Here is a 21,776-nt window from a genome sequence, read left to right on the forward strand (position 1 = left end):
CCTATAGAAGGAGGACTGAGGAGAATTCCATATCCACATGAGGAGGAATATAAAGGGGAGGATGAGAAAAAGAAGAGCGAACGAGCTCTAATAATCCAGACGAAGGAAAAGCTTTATAATAAGTGTGTAAATCCGGAAACACAAAACCGCCGTCTAATGTCTTCAGGGTGAGCGTCTATACGGGACACGTGGTCTCTTCTGAATCATAACAAAATTACTAAATAACCATCGGATAGAAGAAAAATAACAATTCCGTACTATGATAGGGACGGACTGTAAAAATATAAAATATTATTGGTAAATATAAGATTTAAGAACCTTTTTCCTTCCAATCCACGACATATATGGGAATTTACGAGCGTGTAACTGGGTCTTCAATCCGTGTAATAATGGCGCAAAGTGTGAAGTAAAGAGATCTTGTACCAGATGTGATCAGATCTCTAGGGATTTTATACCCCGGGGAGGACAAAGAAAAGGAAAAGAATTACACCGATGTTTACTGAACCCGGGGGACGCTGACATATTGACGACTTCTCATATAGAAAAATGGATTTTATGATCTGAGACCGAAAATAGACGTCAAGACGGGAAACGCTGGTCTAGGGTTTGTGATAAATAAAAGTATCTGCAGCGTCTTATGTTCAGAAGAGACGATCTTCAAGGGAGACGCGCGGATCCTGTCTGATGCCTTGAATAAAAGTCTCTATAATCATAATGAGAAGGGGGCGGGGACAACACTGACGCGTTACATTCCCTATATACAACGTCAGGGACAATATTACATTTATTATAAGTCCAGTGTGCGGAGATGGATATAAGATAATAAATAATATAAGAAAGAAAACTTTTATTAACAATTGGTAACAAGTTTGGAGATGCAGTATATGATATATGTATAAATGTCAGATATCCTATGTACATGGTGAATATATAGATGTGTTATCTGCATCATTTACTGCTCTGAATTGACTTCTCTCATGTATGAGTTATTTTATGTTTAACAAGATGTGATTGCTGAGTAAAACATTTTCTACATTCTGAGCATGAAAATGGCTTCTCCCCTGTGTGAGTTCTTTGATGTTTAACAAGATGTGATTGCTGAGTAAAACATTTTCTACATTCTGAGCATGAAAATGGCTTCTCTCCTGTGTGAGTTCTTTGATGTTGAACAAGACTTGATTTATGAATAAAACATTTCCCACATTCTGAACATGAAAATGGCTTCTCTCCAGTGTGAGTTTTTTGATGTGCAACAAGGTCTGATTTGTGAGTAAAACATTTCCCACATTCTAAACATAAAAATGGCTTCTCTCCTGTGTGAGTTCTTTGATGCTGAATATGACTTGTTTGATCAGTAAAACATTTCCCACATTTTGAACATGAAAAGGGCTTCACCCCTGTGTGAGTTCTTTGATGTTTAACAAGATCTGATTTCTGAGCAAAACATTTCCCACATTCTGAACATGAAAATGGCTTCTCCTCTGTGTGAGTTCTTTGATGAACAACAAGAAGTGATTTAGAAGTAAAACATTTCCCACATTCTGAGCATGAAAATGGCTTCTCCCCTGTGTGAGTTCTTTGATGTACAACAAGATGTGATTTAAAAGTAAAACATTTCCCACATTCTGAGCATGAAAATGGCTTCTCCCCGGTGTGAGTTCTTTGATGTACAACAAGACCTGATTTAAAAGTAAAACATTTCCCACATTCTGAACATGAAAATGGCTTCTCCCCTGTGTGAGTTCTTTGATGTCTAACAAAGTCGGGTTTCCGAGTAAAACATTTATCACATTCTGGACATGAAAATAGCTTCTCTTTATTTTGCTGAACATCCTGTGATGAATGAGAAGACAGGACCTGTATATAAGGATGAGATGACAGATCTTGGCTGTGAAGGGCTGAGGGTGTATCTGGGATAATGGAATGTTCTTCATATGTATCTTGTGTGATATCATCATCTGCTTTATAATCTGAAGATATAAGATTCTCCTCTGATCTCCTGCTACAAGAATCTGCAGAGAATAACACAGATTTTATTATCAGTATTAACCCCTTAACAACCCAGGACATTTTTGCATTTCTAAGCAATAGTACTTTGTACCCTTCATTTTAAAATAAGATTTACTGCAAAACTGAAGAAAGATAGTTACTATGATAGCGGAGCAGCCATACAACAGTGGTGTCAACTCCTAGCATGCCTGGACACCAAAGGTCTGTCTGCCTCCTCCAGAGGATGCACACTGTCCCCAAAAGGTAAATCAAGGCTTCCCTCTCATGGTATCCCTTAGTGCAGTGGTCTTCAAACTGCGGTCCTCCAGATGTTGCAAAACTTCAACTCCCAGCATGCCCGGGAGTTGAAGTTTTGGAACATCTGGAGGGCCACAGTTTGACACCACTGCCTTACAAGGAGCAGGGACACCCGTCTTTAACAATCATGTGGACACAGCCTCAGGGAAAATCACTGCTATGGGGCCCGGTCAGGGACCAAATGACCCAATCCACCTGACCCTGCAGGTTATAATGGAGCAGTCATCCAAACCGCCCCCTTTATAATCCTCATGCCAGCCAGAGAATTCAGGCAAAGGATAGGGGATACGTTATAGATCACGGGGGTCCGACTCTTGGGACTCTCTGCCATCTCCTGAACGGGGCCCTGGGACCCCCCGTGATCTATAACCTATCCCCTATCCTGTCTAGGCAGACAGTATCACATTTTTGTCTTTTGTCTATTAATGTGTATAGAAAGATTTATGTCCTAATAAAGTTAGTGAAATTTTCCTGGAACCAAGTTATAAGGGGAACTGTTATTTTTAATGATTTTGGCTCACGGCTCGCCAGCCGCACCTATACCTCCATTTGGACCCACACAGGTGACCCGAACCGGAACATTTCCATATCAGGAGGGAAAGAATAAAGGGATTTAAAGGGGTACTCTACTGCTAGACATGTTATTCCTTATCCAAAGGATGGGGGGATAAGATGTATGATCGCGGGGTCCGGCTGCTGGGGACCCCAGGATCTCCCACAGCATTGGGCGTTATAAGCAAACTCCAGATCCTGGAGCAGTGGTTCTGACGTCACGGCCACGCCCCCTTGTGATGTCGCGCCCCCCCCCACGTCACAATCACAGCCTCTGGCTCAGAGCGTTCTGAACAAAAAGTTAAAATCACTGAAGCACTGGAGTACCCCTTTTAACTCCTTAAGGACTGAGGGCATACCTATACGCCCGGGTCCGATCCCGTTCTATAATGCGGGGCCACAGTGTCATCTGCGGCATCCCGAACAGCTGTAGGACATCAGGAGGGTCCCCTTACCTGCCTCCTGGTGTCCGATCGCCTAATGACTGCTCAGTGCCTGAGATCCAGGCATGAGCAGTCAAGCGGCAGAATCATTGATCAATGCTTTCCTATGAGAAACCATTGATCAATGTAAAAGATCAGTGTGTGCAGTGTTATAGCCCCCTAGGGGATAACAATGATCAGTATAAGAGATCAGTGTGTGCAGTGTTATAGTCTCCTATGGGATAACAATGATCAGTATAAGAGATCAGTGTGTGCAGTGTTATAGGTCCCTATGGGATAATAATGATCAGTGTAAGAGATCAGTGTGTGCAGTGTTATAGTCTCCTATGGGATAACAATGATCAGTGTAAAAGATCAGTGTGTGCAGTGTTATAGTCTCCTATGGGATAACAATGATTAGTGTAAGAGATCAGTGTGTGCAGTGTTATAGTCTCCTATGGGATAACAATGATCAGTGTAAGAGATCAGTGTGTGCAGTGTTATAGTCTCCTATGGGATAACAATGATCAATGTAAAATATCTGTGTGCAGTGTTACAGCCACTAGAGGGAGCTATAACACTGCAAAAAAAGTGGGAAAAAAAAGTGAATAATAAAAGTTTGAATCACCCCCCTTTTCCCATAAAAAAAAACCCAGTGTAAATAAAAATAAACATATGTGGTATCGGCACGTGCGGAAATGTCCAAATTATAAAAATATATCATTAATTAAACCGCACGGTCAATGGCGTACACGCAAAAAAATTCCAAAGTCCAAAATAGTGTATTTTTGGGTCACTTTTTATATCATGAACAAATGAATAAAAAGCGATCAAAAAGTCCAATCAATACATAAATGGTACCGCTAAAAACTTCAGATCACGGCGCAAAAAATTAGCCCTCATACCGCCCCATATGCGGAAAAATTAAAAAGTAATAGGGGTCAGAAGATGACAATTTTAAAGTATTAATTTTCGTACGACAATATCCAACCTATATAAGTAGGGGACCATTTTAATCGTATGGACCTACAGAATAAAGATAAAGTGTTAATTTTACCGAAAAATTTACTGTGTAGAAACGGAAGCCCCCAAAAGTTACAAAATTTTGTTTTTTCTACAATTTTGTCGCACAATGATTTTTTTTATCCGTTTCGCCGTAGATTTTGGGGTAAAATGACTGATGTCCTTACAAAGTAGAATTGGTGGCGCAAAAAATAAGAATCATATGGATTTTTAGGTGGAAAATTGAAAGAATTATGATTTTTTAAAGGTAAGGAGGAAAAAACAGGAGTGCAAAAACTGAAAAACGCTGAGTCCTTAAGGGGTTAAAGGAAAACTCTAGTCCATGAGTACTTATCTCCTAGTCACAGAATCCTGTGTATAGGGGATAAATGTTTGATCACGCGGGGTCCCGTTTGTGTATCTCCGTCTCTCCCATAGAGATTCATGGAGAGACATGTTGGGCACCTCTTGGTGCGGTGGTGGACAGTAATCCCTGCACGGAGCGGAGGTCACCTGTGCCTGGAGAGATCTGGGGTGTCGGGCAGCAGATCACGGGGGGGGGGTCCCGGCGGTCGGACCCCTCACGATCAGACACTTATCCCCTCTCCTCAGGATTCTTTGGAAGGTACCAGTGCCATCTTGTGTAGCGGTGCGAGATAAGTTTGCAGCTTCTTTGTCGCTGACTGACCCTGGTAGGACCCATAGCTGGGCTAACTGAACTAAGGCTTTTCGGGGTCTTTGGGGCAGAAGAAAGTGTCCAGGGCAAATAAAGACATGGGATCTATGCAGAGTTACTGCAACATGAGTCCGCTCAGCGTAGAAAAGGGAAGAGAACGACTCCAGGAAGACGTCACCTGTCAGTCACTGCTGGGATCTACTGCTATATGGCCTCTATATGGAGGAATATTAGTCTGTATATAATGTATATGATTCATAAACAGTATGGCGGTATTATTCAGTCACTATCTAGTGGTGATGGTATCAAGTCGACTGCTATAGAGTCAATATAGAGGGGGAGGGGATAGTATTTGCCCTGAAGTCCCAAAGATTCTAGTTACACCAATACTTCCCGAAAATATTATTGCAGCCGGTGAACGAATAGAATCTGTGACCCTTCTCTGTATTTAGTGGTTACTACTCACCTGGGCGGTTTCCTGTAGGAATGTCCTCCTTATACTGCTCATCACCGCTCACATCTGTCTCTTCTTCTACTTTTACTATTATGTCTGGAGCATTAATATAGATCAGATCTTTCCCTGCAGGAATGTCCTCCTTATACTGCTCATCACCGCTCATATCTGTCTCTTCTTCTTCTTTTACTATTATGTCTGTAGCATTAATATAGATCAGATCTTTCTCAGTGGGAATGTCCTCCTTACACTGCTCATCACCGCTCACATCTGTCTCTTCTTCTTCCTTAATGTCTGTAGCATTAATATAGATCAGATCTTTCTCTGTAGGAATGTTCTCCTTATACTGCTCATCACCGCTCACATCTGTCTCTTCTTCTTTTTTTATGTCTGTAGCATTAATATTGATCAGATCTTTCCCTGCAGGAATGTACTCCTTATACTGCTCATTACCGCTCACATCAGTCTCTTCTTCTTCCTTTATGTCTGTAGTATTAATATGGATGAGATCTTTCTCTGTAGTATTATCCTCCATATTCTGTTCATCAAGAGGACGGGGACACCTCTCTGGTGCTGTTCTCTTACTGGATCTGACTGTAGGGAACACATACAGAGACTGAATTCATTCTTTACATACAAATAATGAGAGGACGTGTGTATATAGTCATGTCTATTACCTGGTGATGTGAGGGGCTGCTGATCCTCCATCATGACCTGATCCTTGTACTGATCCTTGTGTCCTTCTACATACTCCCACTCCTCCATGGAGAAATAGACCGCCACGTCCTGACACCTTATAGGAACCTGTATTGTGAATAAACATTTAATTCTATACAATTCCAGGATGTTATATGGAGACATTTGAGGGGATATTCCTGCACATGATTTATCTTCTTGCTCTCGGATGATGAGGTGAATACTTGTCGGGGCAGATCCTCTATATTATGGTCACATGTCCCGAACTGACCGCATGTCTGATGATCCAGCTGTCAGTTCAGATCATTATACACAAAGTGCCCGTCCCATGGAGTGTAAGGAGTTAAGTGATATTTCATAGTATCACTGCTCCCCTCCCCCGGGACTATATAGATGGCTGCTTACTGTCTGGCCCCTAAGGATAGAATTGGCAGTGCTGTGCGCCACTTAACCCTAGATAGACTGGTTGTTCTTATCCCAGTGAGTAGAAGGGACAATAAGCAGCTATCTGTATAGTGTGTGGCCCCAAAAAAGGTAAGTGTCAATGCATCACCACCATTTAACTCCTTCATGGCTGACTGGGCAGGAGGTATATAATGTATAGCCATGGGCCCAGCTCCGGAGCAGGAGACGCATCAAATCTGGCATATCTTCTGCTCTTGTGCAGGAAACCCCTTTCAGAGCAGGGACTCCTGTCATTAAAGTGATAAGATTTGGAGGGGAGGGAGGCCGCTGCCAGTCTATGACGCACAGTCAGGAGTTCAGCACGATTCATAGCCCCTAGGTCCTACCTGCTATCAGCATCTGGGACTCATTGCTAATGCCGGACATCACCAATGCCAAAAATCTATTTCCAGTAGCTCAGTGGAGCTGATAAGGACACCCACAGTGAAATAGCGGGGTCCTGGTCAGCTGAGAGAACGGGTTGAGGTCCCTAACCTCGCTCCACGCTGTCTGAACAACGCTCCAATCCTGCAGGCAGCCTCAGCATCACAGCATTGATCAGTGTATGTAATCTATAGATTCCATGTAATAGTCTACTACAGGGACTAAAAAACTGGGAATAAGGTAAAAAGAACATTAACTTAATGTGAATAAGCCCCTCCCCTAATAAACGATTGAATCTTCCCCATTTACCAATTTGTTTAAATAAAATTATGTAAACAAAAAATAAATCTAAACATATGTGTAACCGCACGGTCAATGGCGTAAACTTAAAAAAATACAACTTCATGGTCCAAAAAAAATTCTTAAAAAGCGATCAAAGAGTCTCATCAAAACTAAAGTGGTTCCGATAAAAATTACAGATCACAGCGCAAAAAATGACTTTCATACATCCCTGTATACGGAATAATAAGAGAGTTATAGGGGACAAGGTAGAACAATCTGATACATAATCATTTTTGTACAAAAAGTTCGATTTTTTTTATATTTTAAAAGTGTTTAAAAAAAACCTGTATAAATCATTTATCATTGTAATCGTTTGGACCTACAGAATAAAGAGAATTATTACCATAATGTGCACTGCGTCCAAACAGAAGACCCCAGATTTCACCCCACAAATAAAATTTTTGGCCCTTGTTGTAGATTTTGCAGTAAAATGAGTGATGTCATTAGAAAGTACAAACCGGTGGTGAAAACAACAACAACAACAAGAACAAGAAGCCTCATATGGGTTTATAAAGAGGAAATTACAATCATTATGGCTATTAGAAGACGAGGAGGAAAACATTAAAAAGAGAAATCACTGTGTCCTTAAGGGGTTAAAACGCAAAACTGCCAGGTTCTGAAGGGGTTAATAGTACAAAAAACCACCTTACAGCAACATGTGACCACACATACCTCCACCAGCAGAGCCGTACAGGAGCCGTGTGCTTACAGGACCTGCGATGAAGTCATGTGATCAATCGGGACTCTGCTGTCACATGATCATTCTCACAGGTCCTTAACTCACCATCCCGTGTATCCTGCACTGCTGAGCCCCGCCCACTCCTGTCACATGATCCTCCCCACAGGTCCTTCAGCCGCAGTCGCATCTTTACTGCTATACTTTGCCCCCAAATGTACTGGTCACATGATTGTGACATCATCACAGGTCCTACACCTCCTGCATGTAGCAGATACAGAGCAGGTCCTGGTGGGGCAGTCACTGCTGTTGTGTTGTGTGTGGAGATCTCTCAGAGCAGCAGCCCCTGATCATGTGACTCCTCCTCCTCCATGTGACTGATCACATGACGGTGACATCATCACAGGTCCTGTAAGTACACGGCTCCTCTACAGATACAGGTATGTGTGTGCGGTCACCATCAGATCAGGATTATTGGGGATGTTTATTATTAACCCTTAAGGACACGATGTATATTTACATTCTGTGCCCCATATGGGACTTTGAGGTGAGTTCAGGAGCTATAAGCAGCCAGGACTCACCACTAATGACGCTCATCGCCATTAACCCTTTAGATTCCATGATCAAAGTCGATTGCAGAATCTAAAATGAGTAAAATGCAGTTGTTGGGGGGCGGAGTCTAGATCAGCTGAGATGACGGCCGGAGGGCCCCTTACCGTGCTCTGTACTCAGATCGGTGCTCTAAGTATACAGACACCTCCACAGCCTGTATAAGCCGAGCACCGATAACACTGATCACTATGGCAGAGCGTTATTCAGGGTTTGTAATAGAAGCCCCTCCCCTAATAAGTTTATATCCCATTTTTGTAATAAAATAATGTAGGTGGGCGTGGCTTAGACATGGCGCTGTACGGTTGTTTTTCTAGGGAGCGCCGTGCCGACCAGCGGTTGTTTCCTGATTTCCTGCCTATACTGCCCCCCAGGGGATGTCTGGATGGTGAAGGTATCAGGTCACTTACCCGCCCATCCTGTCACCTGGTCAGTCTCTTTTCTCCGGGTATCAGCCACTTCTTCCATACAGGACTATGTAAGCATCAGGTTTTTTAAGTTTCTCCCGCGCCCCTATTATTACTATAGACAGTGTTTCCAAACCAGCGTGCCTCCAGCTGTTGTAAAACTACAACTCCCAGCATGCCCTGACAGACAAATGCTGTAACAGCTGGAGGCACCCTGCTTGGGAAACACTGACTCCGGTGGTGGCCCAGACCCTGCGTGTGTAACGGTATATGATGCTCGGCCTCTGCTGCAGGTAATAGCAGGTTCTTCCAGGGGACATATCACAATTCACATAAAATCCTGATGTAATTGTGATGTATATTGTGCCCCCTAGTGGACACATTTCACTATTCTTCATTGGACAATGTCATATTGAATCCCTCTATTCTTCTCCCTGCTCTGATGAAGACGTTCTGAATACACCGCAGCCTCAGAGATTAGGAGAAATGGATTCACAACGTCTTCAGCAGAGCAGGGAGAGCGACCTCAGAAGACCTGGAGGACCAGAGCGCCACCACTGGACGGGAGAGGGGAGTGCGCTCTAGTCTCTTATTTTACAGCCCTCGGACAATGGATTTTGTTTTATAGAGAAATCTGATATTTCTCCATAGAATCTGGTGCGGTTTAACATCGTCTCCTCTTCGTCCCTTCAGGTTTCTCCAATCCAGGATCCTCTGCTGATATCTTCTATATAAGAGAATTCTCCTGGATGACCCATCAACCATGGAGAGAGACAGGAACAAGATGGCCGACAGGATCATAAACCTCACCCTACAGATACTCTTCCGGCTTACTGGAGAGGTGAGGGATTCTGGGAGTGATGTCACATGACCTCATTCTTATCTATGTAATAACAGATGGATATGACAGGAGAGGTGAGGGATTCTGGGAGTGATGTCACATGACCTCATTCTTATCTATGTCATAACAGATGGATATGACTGGAGAGGTGAGGGATTCTGGGAGTGATGTCACATGACCTCATTCTTATCTATGTAATAACAGATGGATATGACTGGAGAGGTGAGGGATTCTGGGAGTGATGTCACATGACCTCATTCTTATCTCTGTAATAACAGATGGATATGACTGGAGAGGTGAGGGATCCTGGGAGTGATGTCACATGACCTCATTCTTATCTATGTAATAACAGATGGATATGACTGGAGAGGTGAGGGATTCTGGGAATGTATGTAGTGATATTAATGTGTCTCTCCATACACAGGATTACACAGTAGTCAAGAAGTCCTCTAGTGGGCGCTGTCGGGCCCCTGTGTGTGAAGGATGGGGAAGAACCCTGAGCCCAATCCCGGGGTCCCCACCTCACTCCCTGATACATGAGGAAATGGATGAACAGAAGATCCGAGAACTCATCAACAAGATGGTGGAGCTGCTGACTGGAGAGGTGACCCTGCTGGGACATTATACAGTAATGGAGGGGTCTGGGGATGACTGGAGAGGTGACACTGCTGGGACATTATACAGTAATGGAGGGGTCTGGTGATGACTGGAGAGGTTACCCTGCTGGGAATGCTGGGACATTATACAGTAATGGAGGGGTCTGGTGATGACTGGAGAGGTGACACTGCTGGGACATTATACAGTAATGGAGGGGTCTGGTGATGACTGGAGAGGTGACACTGCTGGGACATTATACAGTAAGGGAGGGGTCTGGTGATGACTGGAGAGGTGACACTGCTGGGAATGCTGGGACATTATACAGTAATGGAGGGGTCTAGTGATGACTGGAGAGGTGACCCTGCTGGGACATTAAACAGTAATGGAGGGGTCTGGTGATGACTGGAGAGGTGACACTGCTGGGACATTATACAGTAATGGAGGGGTCTGGTGATGACTGGAGAGGTGACACTGCTGGGACATTATACAGTAATGGAGGGGTCTGGTGATGACTGGAGAGGTGACACTGCTGGGACATTATATAGTAATGGAGGGGTCTGGTGATGACTGGAGAGGTGACCCTGCTGGGACATTATACAGTAATGGAGGGGTCTGGTGATGACTGGAGAGGTGACACTGCTGGGACATTGTACAGTAATGGAGGGGTCTGGTGATGACTGGAGAGGTGACACTGCTGGGACATTATACAGTAATGGAGGGGTCTAGTGATGACTGGAGAGGTGACACTGCTGGGACATTATACAGTAATGGAGGGGTCTGGTGATGACTGGAGAGGTGACCCTGCTGGGACATTATACAGTAATGGAGGGGTCTGGTGATGACTGGAGAGGTGACACTGCTGGGACATTATACAGTAATAGAGGGGTCTGGTGATGACTGGAGAGGTGACACTGCTGGGACATTATACAGTAATGGAGGGGTCTGGTGATGACTGGAGAGGTGACACTGCTGGGACATTATACAGTAATGGAGGGGTCTGGTGATGACTGGAGAGGTGACCCTGCTGGGACATTATACAGTAATGGAGGGGTCTGGTGATGACTGGAGAGGTGACACTGCTGGGACATTATACAGTAATGGAGGGGTCTGGTGATGACTGGAGAGGTGACACTGCTGGGACATTATACAGTAATGGAGGGGTCTGGTGATGACTGGAGAGGTGACACTGCTGGGACATTATACAGTAATGGAGGGGTCTGGTGATGACTGGAGAGGTGACCCTGCTGGGACATTATACAGTAATGGAGAGGTCTGATGACTAGAGAGGTGACACTGCTGGGACATTATACAGTAATGGAGGGGTCTGGTGATGACTGGAGAGGTGACACTGCTGGGACATTATACAGTAAGGGAGGGGTCTGGTGATGACTGGAGAGGTGACACTGCTGGGAATGCTGGGACATTATACAGTAATGGAGGCGTCTGGTGATGACTGGAGAGGTGACACTGCTGGGACATTATACAGTAATGGAGGGGTCTGGTGATGACTGGAGAGGTGACCCTGCTGGGACATTATACAGTAATGGAGGGGTCTGGTGATGACTGGAGAGGTGACACTGCTGGGACATTATACAGTAATGGAGGGGTCTGGTGATGACTGGAGAGGTGACACTGCTGGGACATTATACCGTAATGGAGGGGTCTGGTGATGACTGGAGAGGTGACACTGCTGGGACATTATACAGTAATGGAGGGGTCTGGTGATGACTGGAGAGGTGACACTGCTGGGAATGCTGGGACATTATACAGTAATGGAGGGGACTGGAGATGACGGGAGAGGTGATACTGCTGGGACATTATACAGTAATGGAGGGGTCTGGTGATGACTGGAGAGGTGACACTGCTGGGACATTATACAGTAATGGAGGGGTCTGGTGATAACTGGAGAGGTGACACTGCTGGGAATGCTGGGACATTATACAGTAATAGAGGCGTCTGGTGATGACTGGAGAGGTGACACTGCTGGGACATTATACAGTAATGGAGGGGTCTGGTGATGACTGGAGAGGTGACACTGCTGGGATATTATACAGTAATGGAGGGGTCTGGTGATGACTGGAGAGGTGACACTGCTGGGATATTATACAGTAATGGAGGGGTCTGGTGATGACTGGAGAGGTGACACTGCTGGGACATTATACAGTAATGGAGGGGTCTGGTGATGACTGGAGAGGTGACACTGCTGGGACATTATACAGTAATGGAGGGGTCTGGTGATGACTGGAGAGGTGACACTGCTGGGAATGCTGGGACATTATACAGTAATGGAGGGGTCTGGTGATGACTGGAGAGGTGACACTGCTGGGAATGCTGGGACATTATACAGTAATGGAGGGGTCTGGTGATGACTGGAGAGGTGACCCTGCTGGGACATTATACAGTAATGGAGGGGTCTGGTGATGACTGGAGAGGTGACCCTGCTGGGACATTATACAGTAATGGAGGGTCTGGTGATGACTGGAGAGGTGACACTGCTGGGAATGCTGGGACATTATACAGTAATGGAGAGGTCTGGGGATGACTGGAGAGGTGACACTGCTGGGACTTTATACAGCAATGGAGGGGTCTGGTGATGACTGGAGAGGTGACACTGCTGGGACATTATACAGTAATGGAGAGGTCTGGGGATGACTGGAGAGGTGACACTGCTGGGACTTTATACAGTAATGGAGAGGTCTGGGGATGACTGGAGAGGTGACACTGCTGGGACTTTATACAGCAATGGAGGGGTCTGGTGATGACTGGAGAGGTGACACTGCTGGGACATTATACAGTAATGGAGGGGTCTGGTGATGACTGGAGAGGTGACCCTGCTGGGACATTATACAGTAATGGAGGGGTCTGGTGATGACTGGAGAGGTGACCCTGCTGGGACATTATACAGTAATGGAGGGTCTGGTGATGACTGGAGAGGTGACACTGCTGGGAATGCTGGGACATTATACAGTAATGGAGAGGTCTGGGGATGACTGGAGAGGTGACACTGCTTGGACATTATACAGTAATGGAGGGGTCTGGTGCTGACTGGAGAGGTGACACTGCTGGGACTTTATACAGCAATGGAGGGGTCTGGTGATGACTGGAGAGGTGACACTGCTGGGACATTATACAGTAATGGAGGGGTCTGGTGATGACTGGAGAGGTGACACTGCTGGGACATTATACAGTAATGGAGGGGTCTGGTGATGACTGGAGAGGTGACACTGCTGGGACATTATACAGTAATGGAGGGGTCTGGTGATGACTGGAGAGGTGACACTGCTGGGACATTATACAGTAATGGAGGGGTCTGGTGATGACTGGAGAGGTGACACTGCTGGGAATGCTGGGACATTATACAATAACACCACTGGAGGGGTCGGGGTGATGATTGTATCATTATGTGTCAGGTTCCTATAAGGTGTCAGGACGTGGCGGTCTATTTCTCCATGGAGGAGTGGGAGTATGTAGAAGGACACAAGGATCAGTACAAGGATCAGGTCATGATGGAGGATCAGCAGCCCCTCACATCACCAGGTAATAGACATGACTATATACACACGTCCTCTCATTATTTGTATGTAAAGAATTAATTCAGTCTCTGTATGTGTTCCATACAGTCAAATCCTGTAAGAAAACAGCACCAGAGAGGTGTCCCCGTCCTCTTGATGAGCAGAATATGGAGGACATTCCTTTAGGGAAAGATCTGATCTATATTAATGGTACATATATAAAGGAAGAAGAAGAAACAAATGTGAGCAGCGATGAGCAGTATAAGGAGAACATTCCTACAGAGAAAGATCTGATCTATATTAATGGTACATATATAAATGAAGAAGAAGAGACAGATGAGAGCGGTGATGAGCAGTATAAGGAGGACATTCCTACAGACAAAGATCTGATCTATAATAATACTACAGATATAAAGGATGAAAAAGAAGAGACAGATATGAGCGGTGATGAGCAGTATAAGGAGGATTTTCATACTGATAAACGCCCAGGTGAGTAGTAACAACTGAATATAGATACACATTAATATAGAGTCACAGATTCTTCTGCTGAAGTAATTGTGTAGAATCCTTTAATCTCTGTGTCCTGTCTCTTTCCTGCTGTATATTCTTCTAATGTAAACTAATATGATACTACAGCTGGAACATGGACATATACCAATATAATAATAATATACCAATGTGTACGAGGCCGATTTCTTCAATGGGCACTGTCAGATACAATAACTTTTGATATATTATAAAGCACGCATAAACAATGGGGAAGATTTATCAAAACCTGTCCAGAGGAAATGTTGCTGAGTTGCCCATAGGAACCAATCAGATCGCTTCTTTTAGTTTAGAAAGGGCCTGTGAACAATGAAAGAAGCGATCTGATTGGTTGCTATGGGCAACTTAGCAATTTTCCTCTGGACAGGTTTTGATAAATCTCCCCCAATATATTTTGTAATTGCTTTCATCAGAACATTTTCAGTATTTCATACTGAAAAAGCCATTAAAAAAAACTGTCCACTAGGGGTCCCCTGCCTCCTGGGACACATACCAGTCCTGCAGTGTCCAGTGGTCATCGACATGTCATGGACACCATGAGTAATGGACAGGGCTGCAGGCAGGTCCAGGGCCCTCTGTGAGTCAGAGCAGAGGGAGGGGGAGGAGTCATCACAGTGAGGAGAAGAGAGGGACACTCCCCCCCCGCCTCTGCAAGGACAGAAACCTCACCGAGCAATGATGGCAAGTAAATAAAGGTAATTCTGAGAGAAATATAGGTAAATATACATAGACACATAACAATGAGATGTACATGATCAGAATGAGGTACTGAGCAACATATAACTGTTTTGGTTGTTTTTTTGGTGGTGGTGGTGGTGGGGGGGGGGTGTATCTGACAGGTACACATTAATCATATCTTGTCCGTACTGACGAGGGAAAAGTATTGACCCAAATTTGGGTCTTAGGAAACATTAGACTCTTATCAAGTTACTGTGTGCTAACAGAATACACAACATGGAGACATATACCAGATAACACAATACAACATGGAGACATATACCAGATAACACAATACACAACATGGAGACATGTACCAGATAACACAATACACAACATGGAGACATATACTAGAAAACACGATACACAACATGGAGACATATACCAGATAACACTATACACAACATGTAGACATATACCAGATAACACAATACACAACATGGAGACATATACCAGATAACACGATACACAACATGGAGACATATACCAGATAACACGATACACAACATGGAGACATATACCAGATAACACGATACACAACATGGAGACATATATCAGATAACACAATACACAACATGGAGACATATACCGGATAACACAATACACAACATGGAGACATGTACCAGATAACAGGATACACAACATGGAGACATATACCAGATAACACAATACACAACATGGAGACATATACCAGATAACACGATACACAACATGGAGACATATACCAGATAACACAATACACAACATGGAGACATATACCAGATAACACTATACACAACATGTAGACATATACCAGATAACACAATACACAACATGGAGACATATATACCAGATAACACAATACACAACATGGAGACATATACCAGATAACACGATACACAACATGGAGACATATACCAGATAACACAATACACAACATGGAGACATATACCAGATAACACTATACACAACATGTAGACATATACCAGATAACACAATACACAACATGGAGACATATACCAGATAACACAATACACAACATGGAGACATATACCAGATAACACAATACACAACATGGAGACATATACTAGAAAACACGATACACAACATGGAGACATATACCAGATAACACATTACACAACATGGAGACATATACCAGATAACACGATACACAACATGGAGACATATACCAGATAACACAATACACAACATGGAGATATATACCAGGTAACACAATACACAACATGGAGACATATACCAGATAACACAATACACAACATGGAGACATATACCAGATAACACAATACACAACATGGAGACATATACCAGATAACACATTACACAACATGGAGACATATACCAGATAACACAATACACAACATGGAGACATATACCAGATAACACAATACACAACATGGAGACATATACCAGATAACACTATACACAACATGGAGACATATACCAGATAGCACATTACACAACATGGAGACATATACCGGATAACACAATACACAACATGGAGACATATACCAGATAACACAATACACAACATGGAGACATATACCAGATAACACTATACACAACATGGAGACATATACCAGATAACACAATACACAACATGGAGACATATACCAGATAACACAATACACAACATGGAGATATATACCAGATAACACAATACACAACATGGAGACATATACCAGATAACAGAAGAGTCTTTAGAGGATGGATGTAGTGACATAACTAGGATTCTCTCCCTTCCCCCACTCCAATACTTGTTTCTCAGCAGACAAGAACACCTCAGCTGTTATTAACGAGCAGCACCGCGTTTCCCTGGCTACCGTCTAATTAACCAGCCTCTTTCCTGCTGGGTCCTGGCTATTTAATCTGCTTCAGTTCTGCAAGGCTCTGCCCCTGTGTATTCTCTGATTTCCATGCATGCTCCTGTTGTTCCTTATTGTGATGACCTGTGTATGACCCTGGACTGTCCCACATCCACTCTTGTTCTTAATCCTGGTCCTGACTTCTGACTACACTTCTTTCCTTTCTTCTGACTTGGGCTTTTCCTTAGTACCTACTTTGGCTCCTGATCCCTTTCTGTGTATCTGACCAGGTCCCTGGATTCTTCTGTTTTTTATTTTTGTATTTTCCATTATTATAATAAAGGTGATTTGTTCTGCACTATCATCTCCATCTGGTTTTGTGGTTCCTGACATTACACAAGGGCCATGAATCCGGATGATGCAGACAATCCTCCAGCACCAAACATTTTCACTATAATGGATCTGTATTCTAGCAGCAGAAGTGTGCTGGGATAAGGAAGCGCTGGTAGACACGTTCTCTCGTGGACTCTCCGATATTATACAAGATGAGATTGTGGTCAGAGATCTCAAGGAGCTTTTGTCTTTCACCGTCTTAATTGACAGTAGGTTCAGAACCACTTGTGGAGGCCTCCTGTCAGATCGTCACCTCAGTATTCATGCCCTCCCATGCCTCCCTCACCTCCCATGCCTCCCTCACCTCTCATGCCTCCCTCACCTCCCATGCCTCCCTCACCCCCCATGCCTCCTGGTTCTAAAACGTTTAAAGGGATCGAACCAATGCAACTCAGGACCACCCCCTTCCGGCAGTGGAGAGGGATTATAGTAGGAGCGAGGGAATGTGTCTTTATTGTGGCAAATTGGGCCCTTTGCTCGGATCATACCAAACCTAGCCAGGAAACACTTGCACCTGAGATCCTGGCAGGGACAGATCTTGGGTGGGCAGAGCGGCGGGAATACAACGAAAATAAAAGAAGGTCATAACATATTTACCTCAAAACCTTGGCTGATATTAATGATAGCTCCTTATTTCCCTGGCTACCTGCAATCAGCCAGCCCCTTCCCTGCTGGGTCCTGGCTATTTAAGTGCAACAGAGACCACGTAAGGGCAGAGGCAGTCTGATCTCAAAGCGCGTTTCTGTTGTTCCTGATTGTAATTACTATGTATGACTATGGTCTGGCTGACATCCACTCTGGTTGATTCTTTGCGTCAGCACAATTACTACTATACCCAATTTACATAGTGTTTTATTTTTTGTTTGTTTTTTAATGACTTACTCTGAACTACAGGATAGCATCATCACATATCAGATTCTGAAATTTAACCCCTTCCCGCAAATGGATGTATATTTACATCCACTGCGGACCCCGCTGTATGAAGCTATCAGCAACCCCGCCCATGGCTAATGCCAGACATTATGGGGAGATTTATAAAAACCTGTATAGAGGAAGAGCAGTGCAGTTGCCCCTAGCAACCAATCAGATCGCTTCTTTCATTTTTTTTTTTAAAGAGGCCTGTCAGAAATGAAAGAAGCAATCTGATTGGTTGCTAGGGGTAACTGCACGGCTCTTTGTCTGCACAGGTTTTCATAATTCTCCCTGTATGTCTGGAAATAACTCTTTAGAAGTTGATCGCTGCGTCTGAAATCGGTAAATCCTATTCCCGGCTAGCTCAGTGGGTTGATCACGGCTGCCTCGGCGGATCCACGGCATCCCAATCAGCTGAGAGGATGGCAGGAGGTCTCTTACCTTCCTCCCTGCTGTCCGATTGGTGCTCCAACCTTGCAGTCAGCTATGCCAGGCTGAAGCAATGGAGCACCGATAACACTGATCATTGTTCTCCTATGGAGAAGCACTAATCAGTGTATGCAATCTAAAGATTACATGTGTTTTGTGAAGCGATCACTGGGAGCCGATCCATTATCATGTCAGCCCGAAGCCTTTGTCACTGCTGGGACTATGCTATTGATACAACCTGTCTATGGTCGGTAGAGATGAGCGAACTTACAGTAAATTCGATTCGTCTCAAACTTCTCGGCGCGGCAGTTGATGACTTTTCCTGCAGCTTTCAGGTGCTCCCTTGGGCTGGAAAAGGTGGATACAGTCCTAGGAGACTCTTTCCTAGGATTGTATCCACCTTTTCCAGAGCACCTGAAAGCTGAACTAATTTATGCAGGAAAAGTCAGCAACCGCCGAGCCGAGAAGTTCGTGACGAATCGGATTTACTGTAAGTTCGCTCATCTCTAATGGTCGGCTCTAATAGGTCAGTGCAGTACTTATGTGCTGCATTAATTTAATCGAATGACTAAACCAATAATTTATTTATTTATTTTTGTAAAATTTTAAAACTTTTTGTTATTGTTATAAAAAAGCAGTAAAGCATAAAGAAAACTATGCAAATTAGATATCGTTGTGATTGCATTGACCTGAAAAATAATTTTACCACACACTGAATGAAAGATGTCATAACAACGAAAGATCGGTCCCGCAAAAATAAAAAGCTCTCAAACGGCTCTTAGGAGAGGAGAAAAATTAAAACGCAAAAGCTTAAATTATCTGGGTTGTTAAGGGGTTAATACTCAAAAATAAAATCTGTGTTATTCTCTGCAGATTCTTGTACCAGGAGATCAGAGGAGAATCTTATATCTTCAGATTATAAAGCAGATGATGATATCACACAAGATACATATGAAGAACATTCCATTATCCCAGATACACCCTCAGCCCTTCACAGCCAAGATCTGTCATCTCATCCTTATATACAGGTCCTGTCTTCTCAGTCATCACAGGATGTTCAGCAAAATAAAAGTCACAGAAGGTGTGATGGACACCAACAGGCTCATACAGGAAAGAAACCATATTCATGCTCAGAATGTGGGAAATGTTTTACTTTTAAATCACGTCTTGTTACACATCAAAGAACTCACACAGGAGAGAGGCAATTTTCATGTTCAGAATGTGGGAAATGTTTTACTTTTCAATCAAGTCTTGGTAATCATCAAAGAACTCATACAGGAGATAGGCCATTTTCATGTTCAGAATGTGGAAAATGTTTTGCTCAGAAATCAGATCTTGTTAAACATCAAAGAATTCACACAGGGAAGAAGCCATTTTCATGTTCAAAATGTGGAAAATGTTTTACTCAGAAACAACATCTTGTTGGACATCAAATAACTCACACAGGAGAGAAGCCATTTTCATGTTCAAAATGTGGGAAATGTTTTACTTATAAATCAAGTCTTGTTAAACATCAAAGAACTCACACAGGGGAGAAGCCATTTTTATGCTCAGAATGTGGGAAATGTTTTACTAAGAAATCAATTCTTGTTCAACATGAACGAACTCACACAGGAGAGAAGCTGTTCTCATGCTCAGAATGTGGGAAATGGTTTACTAATAAATCACATCTTGCTGTACATCAAAGAACTCACACAGGGGAGAAACCATTTTCATGTTCAGAATGTAGAAAGTGTTTTACTGACCAATCAAGTCTTGTTAAACATCAAAGAACTCACACAGGGGAGAAGCCATTTTCATGTTTAGAATGTGGTAAATGTTTTACTGACAAATCAAGTCTTGCTAAGCATCAAAGAACTCACACAGGGGAGAAGCCATTCTCATGCTCAGAATGTGGGAAATGTTTTACCCAGAAATCAAGTCTTGAGAGACATCTAAGAATTCACACAGGAGAGAAGCCAATTCAGAGCAGTAAATGATGCAGATAACACATCTATATATTATCCATGTACATAGGATATCTGACATTTATACATATATCATATACCGCATCTCCAAACTTGTTACCAATTGTTAATAAAAGTTATCTTTCTTATATGATTTATTATTCTTATATTCATCTCCGCACACTGGACTTATAATAAATATAATATTGTCCCTGACGTTGTATATAGGGAATGTAACGCGTCAGTGTTGTCCCCGCCCCCTTCTCATTATGATTATAGAGACTTTAATTCAAGGCATCAGACAGGATCCGCGCGTCTCCCTTGAAGATCGTCTCTTCTGAACATAAGACGCTGCAGATACTTTTATTTATCACAAACCCTAGATGAGCGTTTCCCGTCTTCACGTCTATTTTCGGTCTCAGATCTTAAAATCCATTTTTCTATATCAGAATGTCAGGCCCAAGGCCTGATTATGGAAACATACATGTGTTTTATAATTGTATCTGTGTATAGTGTATAAACTAAGACCTGGGGGTGAGGGTCATTCACACTATATTTGTTTGTGTATTGCAGTCAATTGGGGTCTGTCTGCTGTGTCTTCTTTTGAAGTAAAAGGCCCTTTGAAGCAGCAGGATGTAAGGGGTCTCTGGTCCCATATATGAGATAAGAGATGCCCGATGGATAAGACACTTGCATCACATGTGGAAGTTCGGCAAGCTGCTCAGCCGATGTCCCCATATTGTGTCACATCCATGTATCAGGTGATTAATCATAATACGGTAACATAATACAGATATAATCTCTGTTCTTGACAAGAATATTAACCGTGCAAACATATGTACGAAAGAAGATCACATAGCTTAATAAATATATGATAAATCATTGCGGAAATTCAGACCTGTTGGAGAACGAGTCTCCAAACATAAGATCCAAAAAGCTTCTCACAAGAATACTTGTTACTCCAGTCTCCGCCTCTAGGTGGAGGACGCACCCTTTCTATCCCGGAAATACTAAGACTGGATGTATCACCTGCCTGGACTTCTAAATAGTGCTTGGTAAGTCCCCAAAGAGACCTATGTACTGTCTAGACCTATATATGGGGCATATTTA

The 21,776-nt window shown here is 43.3% G+C and overlaps 2 protein-coding genes across 2 annotated transcripts in view; both read left to right on the plus strand.

Moving 5' to 3' along the window:
- LOC130297929 (zinc finger protein 420-like) overlaps window positions 1-20,681 on the plus strand; it is a gene marked incomplete at its 3' end in the record, with an annotated part of 40,463 nt that extends 19,782 nt beyond the window's left edge. The window contains exons 5-7 of the mRNA XM_056550777.1: window positions 14,330-14,410; window positions 17,460-17,542; window positions 19,869-20,681. Of these exons, the coding sequence (XP_056406752.1) occupies window positions 14,330-14,410; window positions 17,460-17,542; window positions 19,869-20,681 (977 nt within the window). The remainder of the gene's footprint in view (window positions 1-14,329; window positions 14,411-17,459; window positions 17,543-19,868) is intronic.
- LOC130297898 (uncharacterized) lies at window positions 8,325-14,646 on the plus strand. The gene is made up of 5 exons (XM_056550746.1): window positions 8,325-8,395; window positions 9,665-9,812; window positions 10,237-10,416; window positions 13,820-13,946; window positions 14,030-14,646. The coding sequence occupies exons 2-5, from the start codon at window positions 9,735-9,737 to the stop codon at window positions 14,416-14,418; spliced, it is 774 nt and encodes a 257-aa protein (XP_056406721.1). The 5' UTR covers window positions 8,325-8,395; window positions 9,665-9,734; the 3' UTR covers window positions 14,419-14,646.
- Window positions 20,682-21,776: the final 1,095 nt, after the last annotated feature.

Source organism: Hyla sarda (assembly GCF_029499605.1).
Source record: "Hyla sarda isolate aHylSar1 chromosome 1 unlocalized genomic scaffold, aHylSar1.hap1 SUPER_1_unloc_1, whole genome shotgun sequence".
In the NCBI taxonomy this organism is placed as follows: Eukaryota; Metazoa; Chordata; class Amphibia; order Anura; family Hylidae; genus Hyla; species Hyla sarda.

What these genes read in the sequence shown, in the direction of transcription:
- LOC130297898 (XM_056550746.1), top strand. Translation starts at nt 9,735, where the DNA reads ATGGAGAGAGACAGGAACAAGATGGCCGACAGGATCATAAACCTCACC. An exon ending in TCTTCCGGCTTACTGGAGAG is followed by an intron (nt 9,813 to 10,236) that starts GTGAGGGATTCT and finishes CTCCATACACAG; the next exon opens with GATTACACAGTAGTCAAGAA. An exon ending in GCAGCCCCTCACATCACCAG is followed by an intron (nt 13,947 to 14,029) that starts GTAATAGACATG and finishes TGTTCCATACAG; the next exon opens with TCAAATCCTGTAAGAAAACA.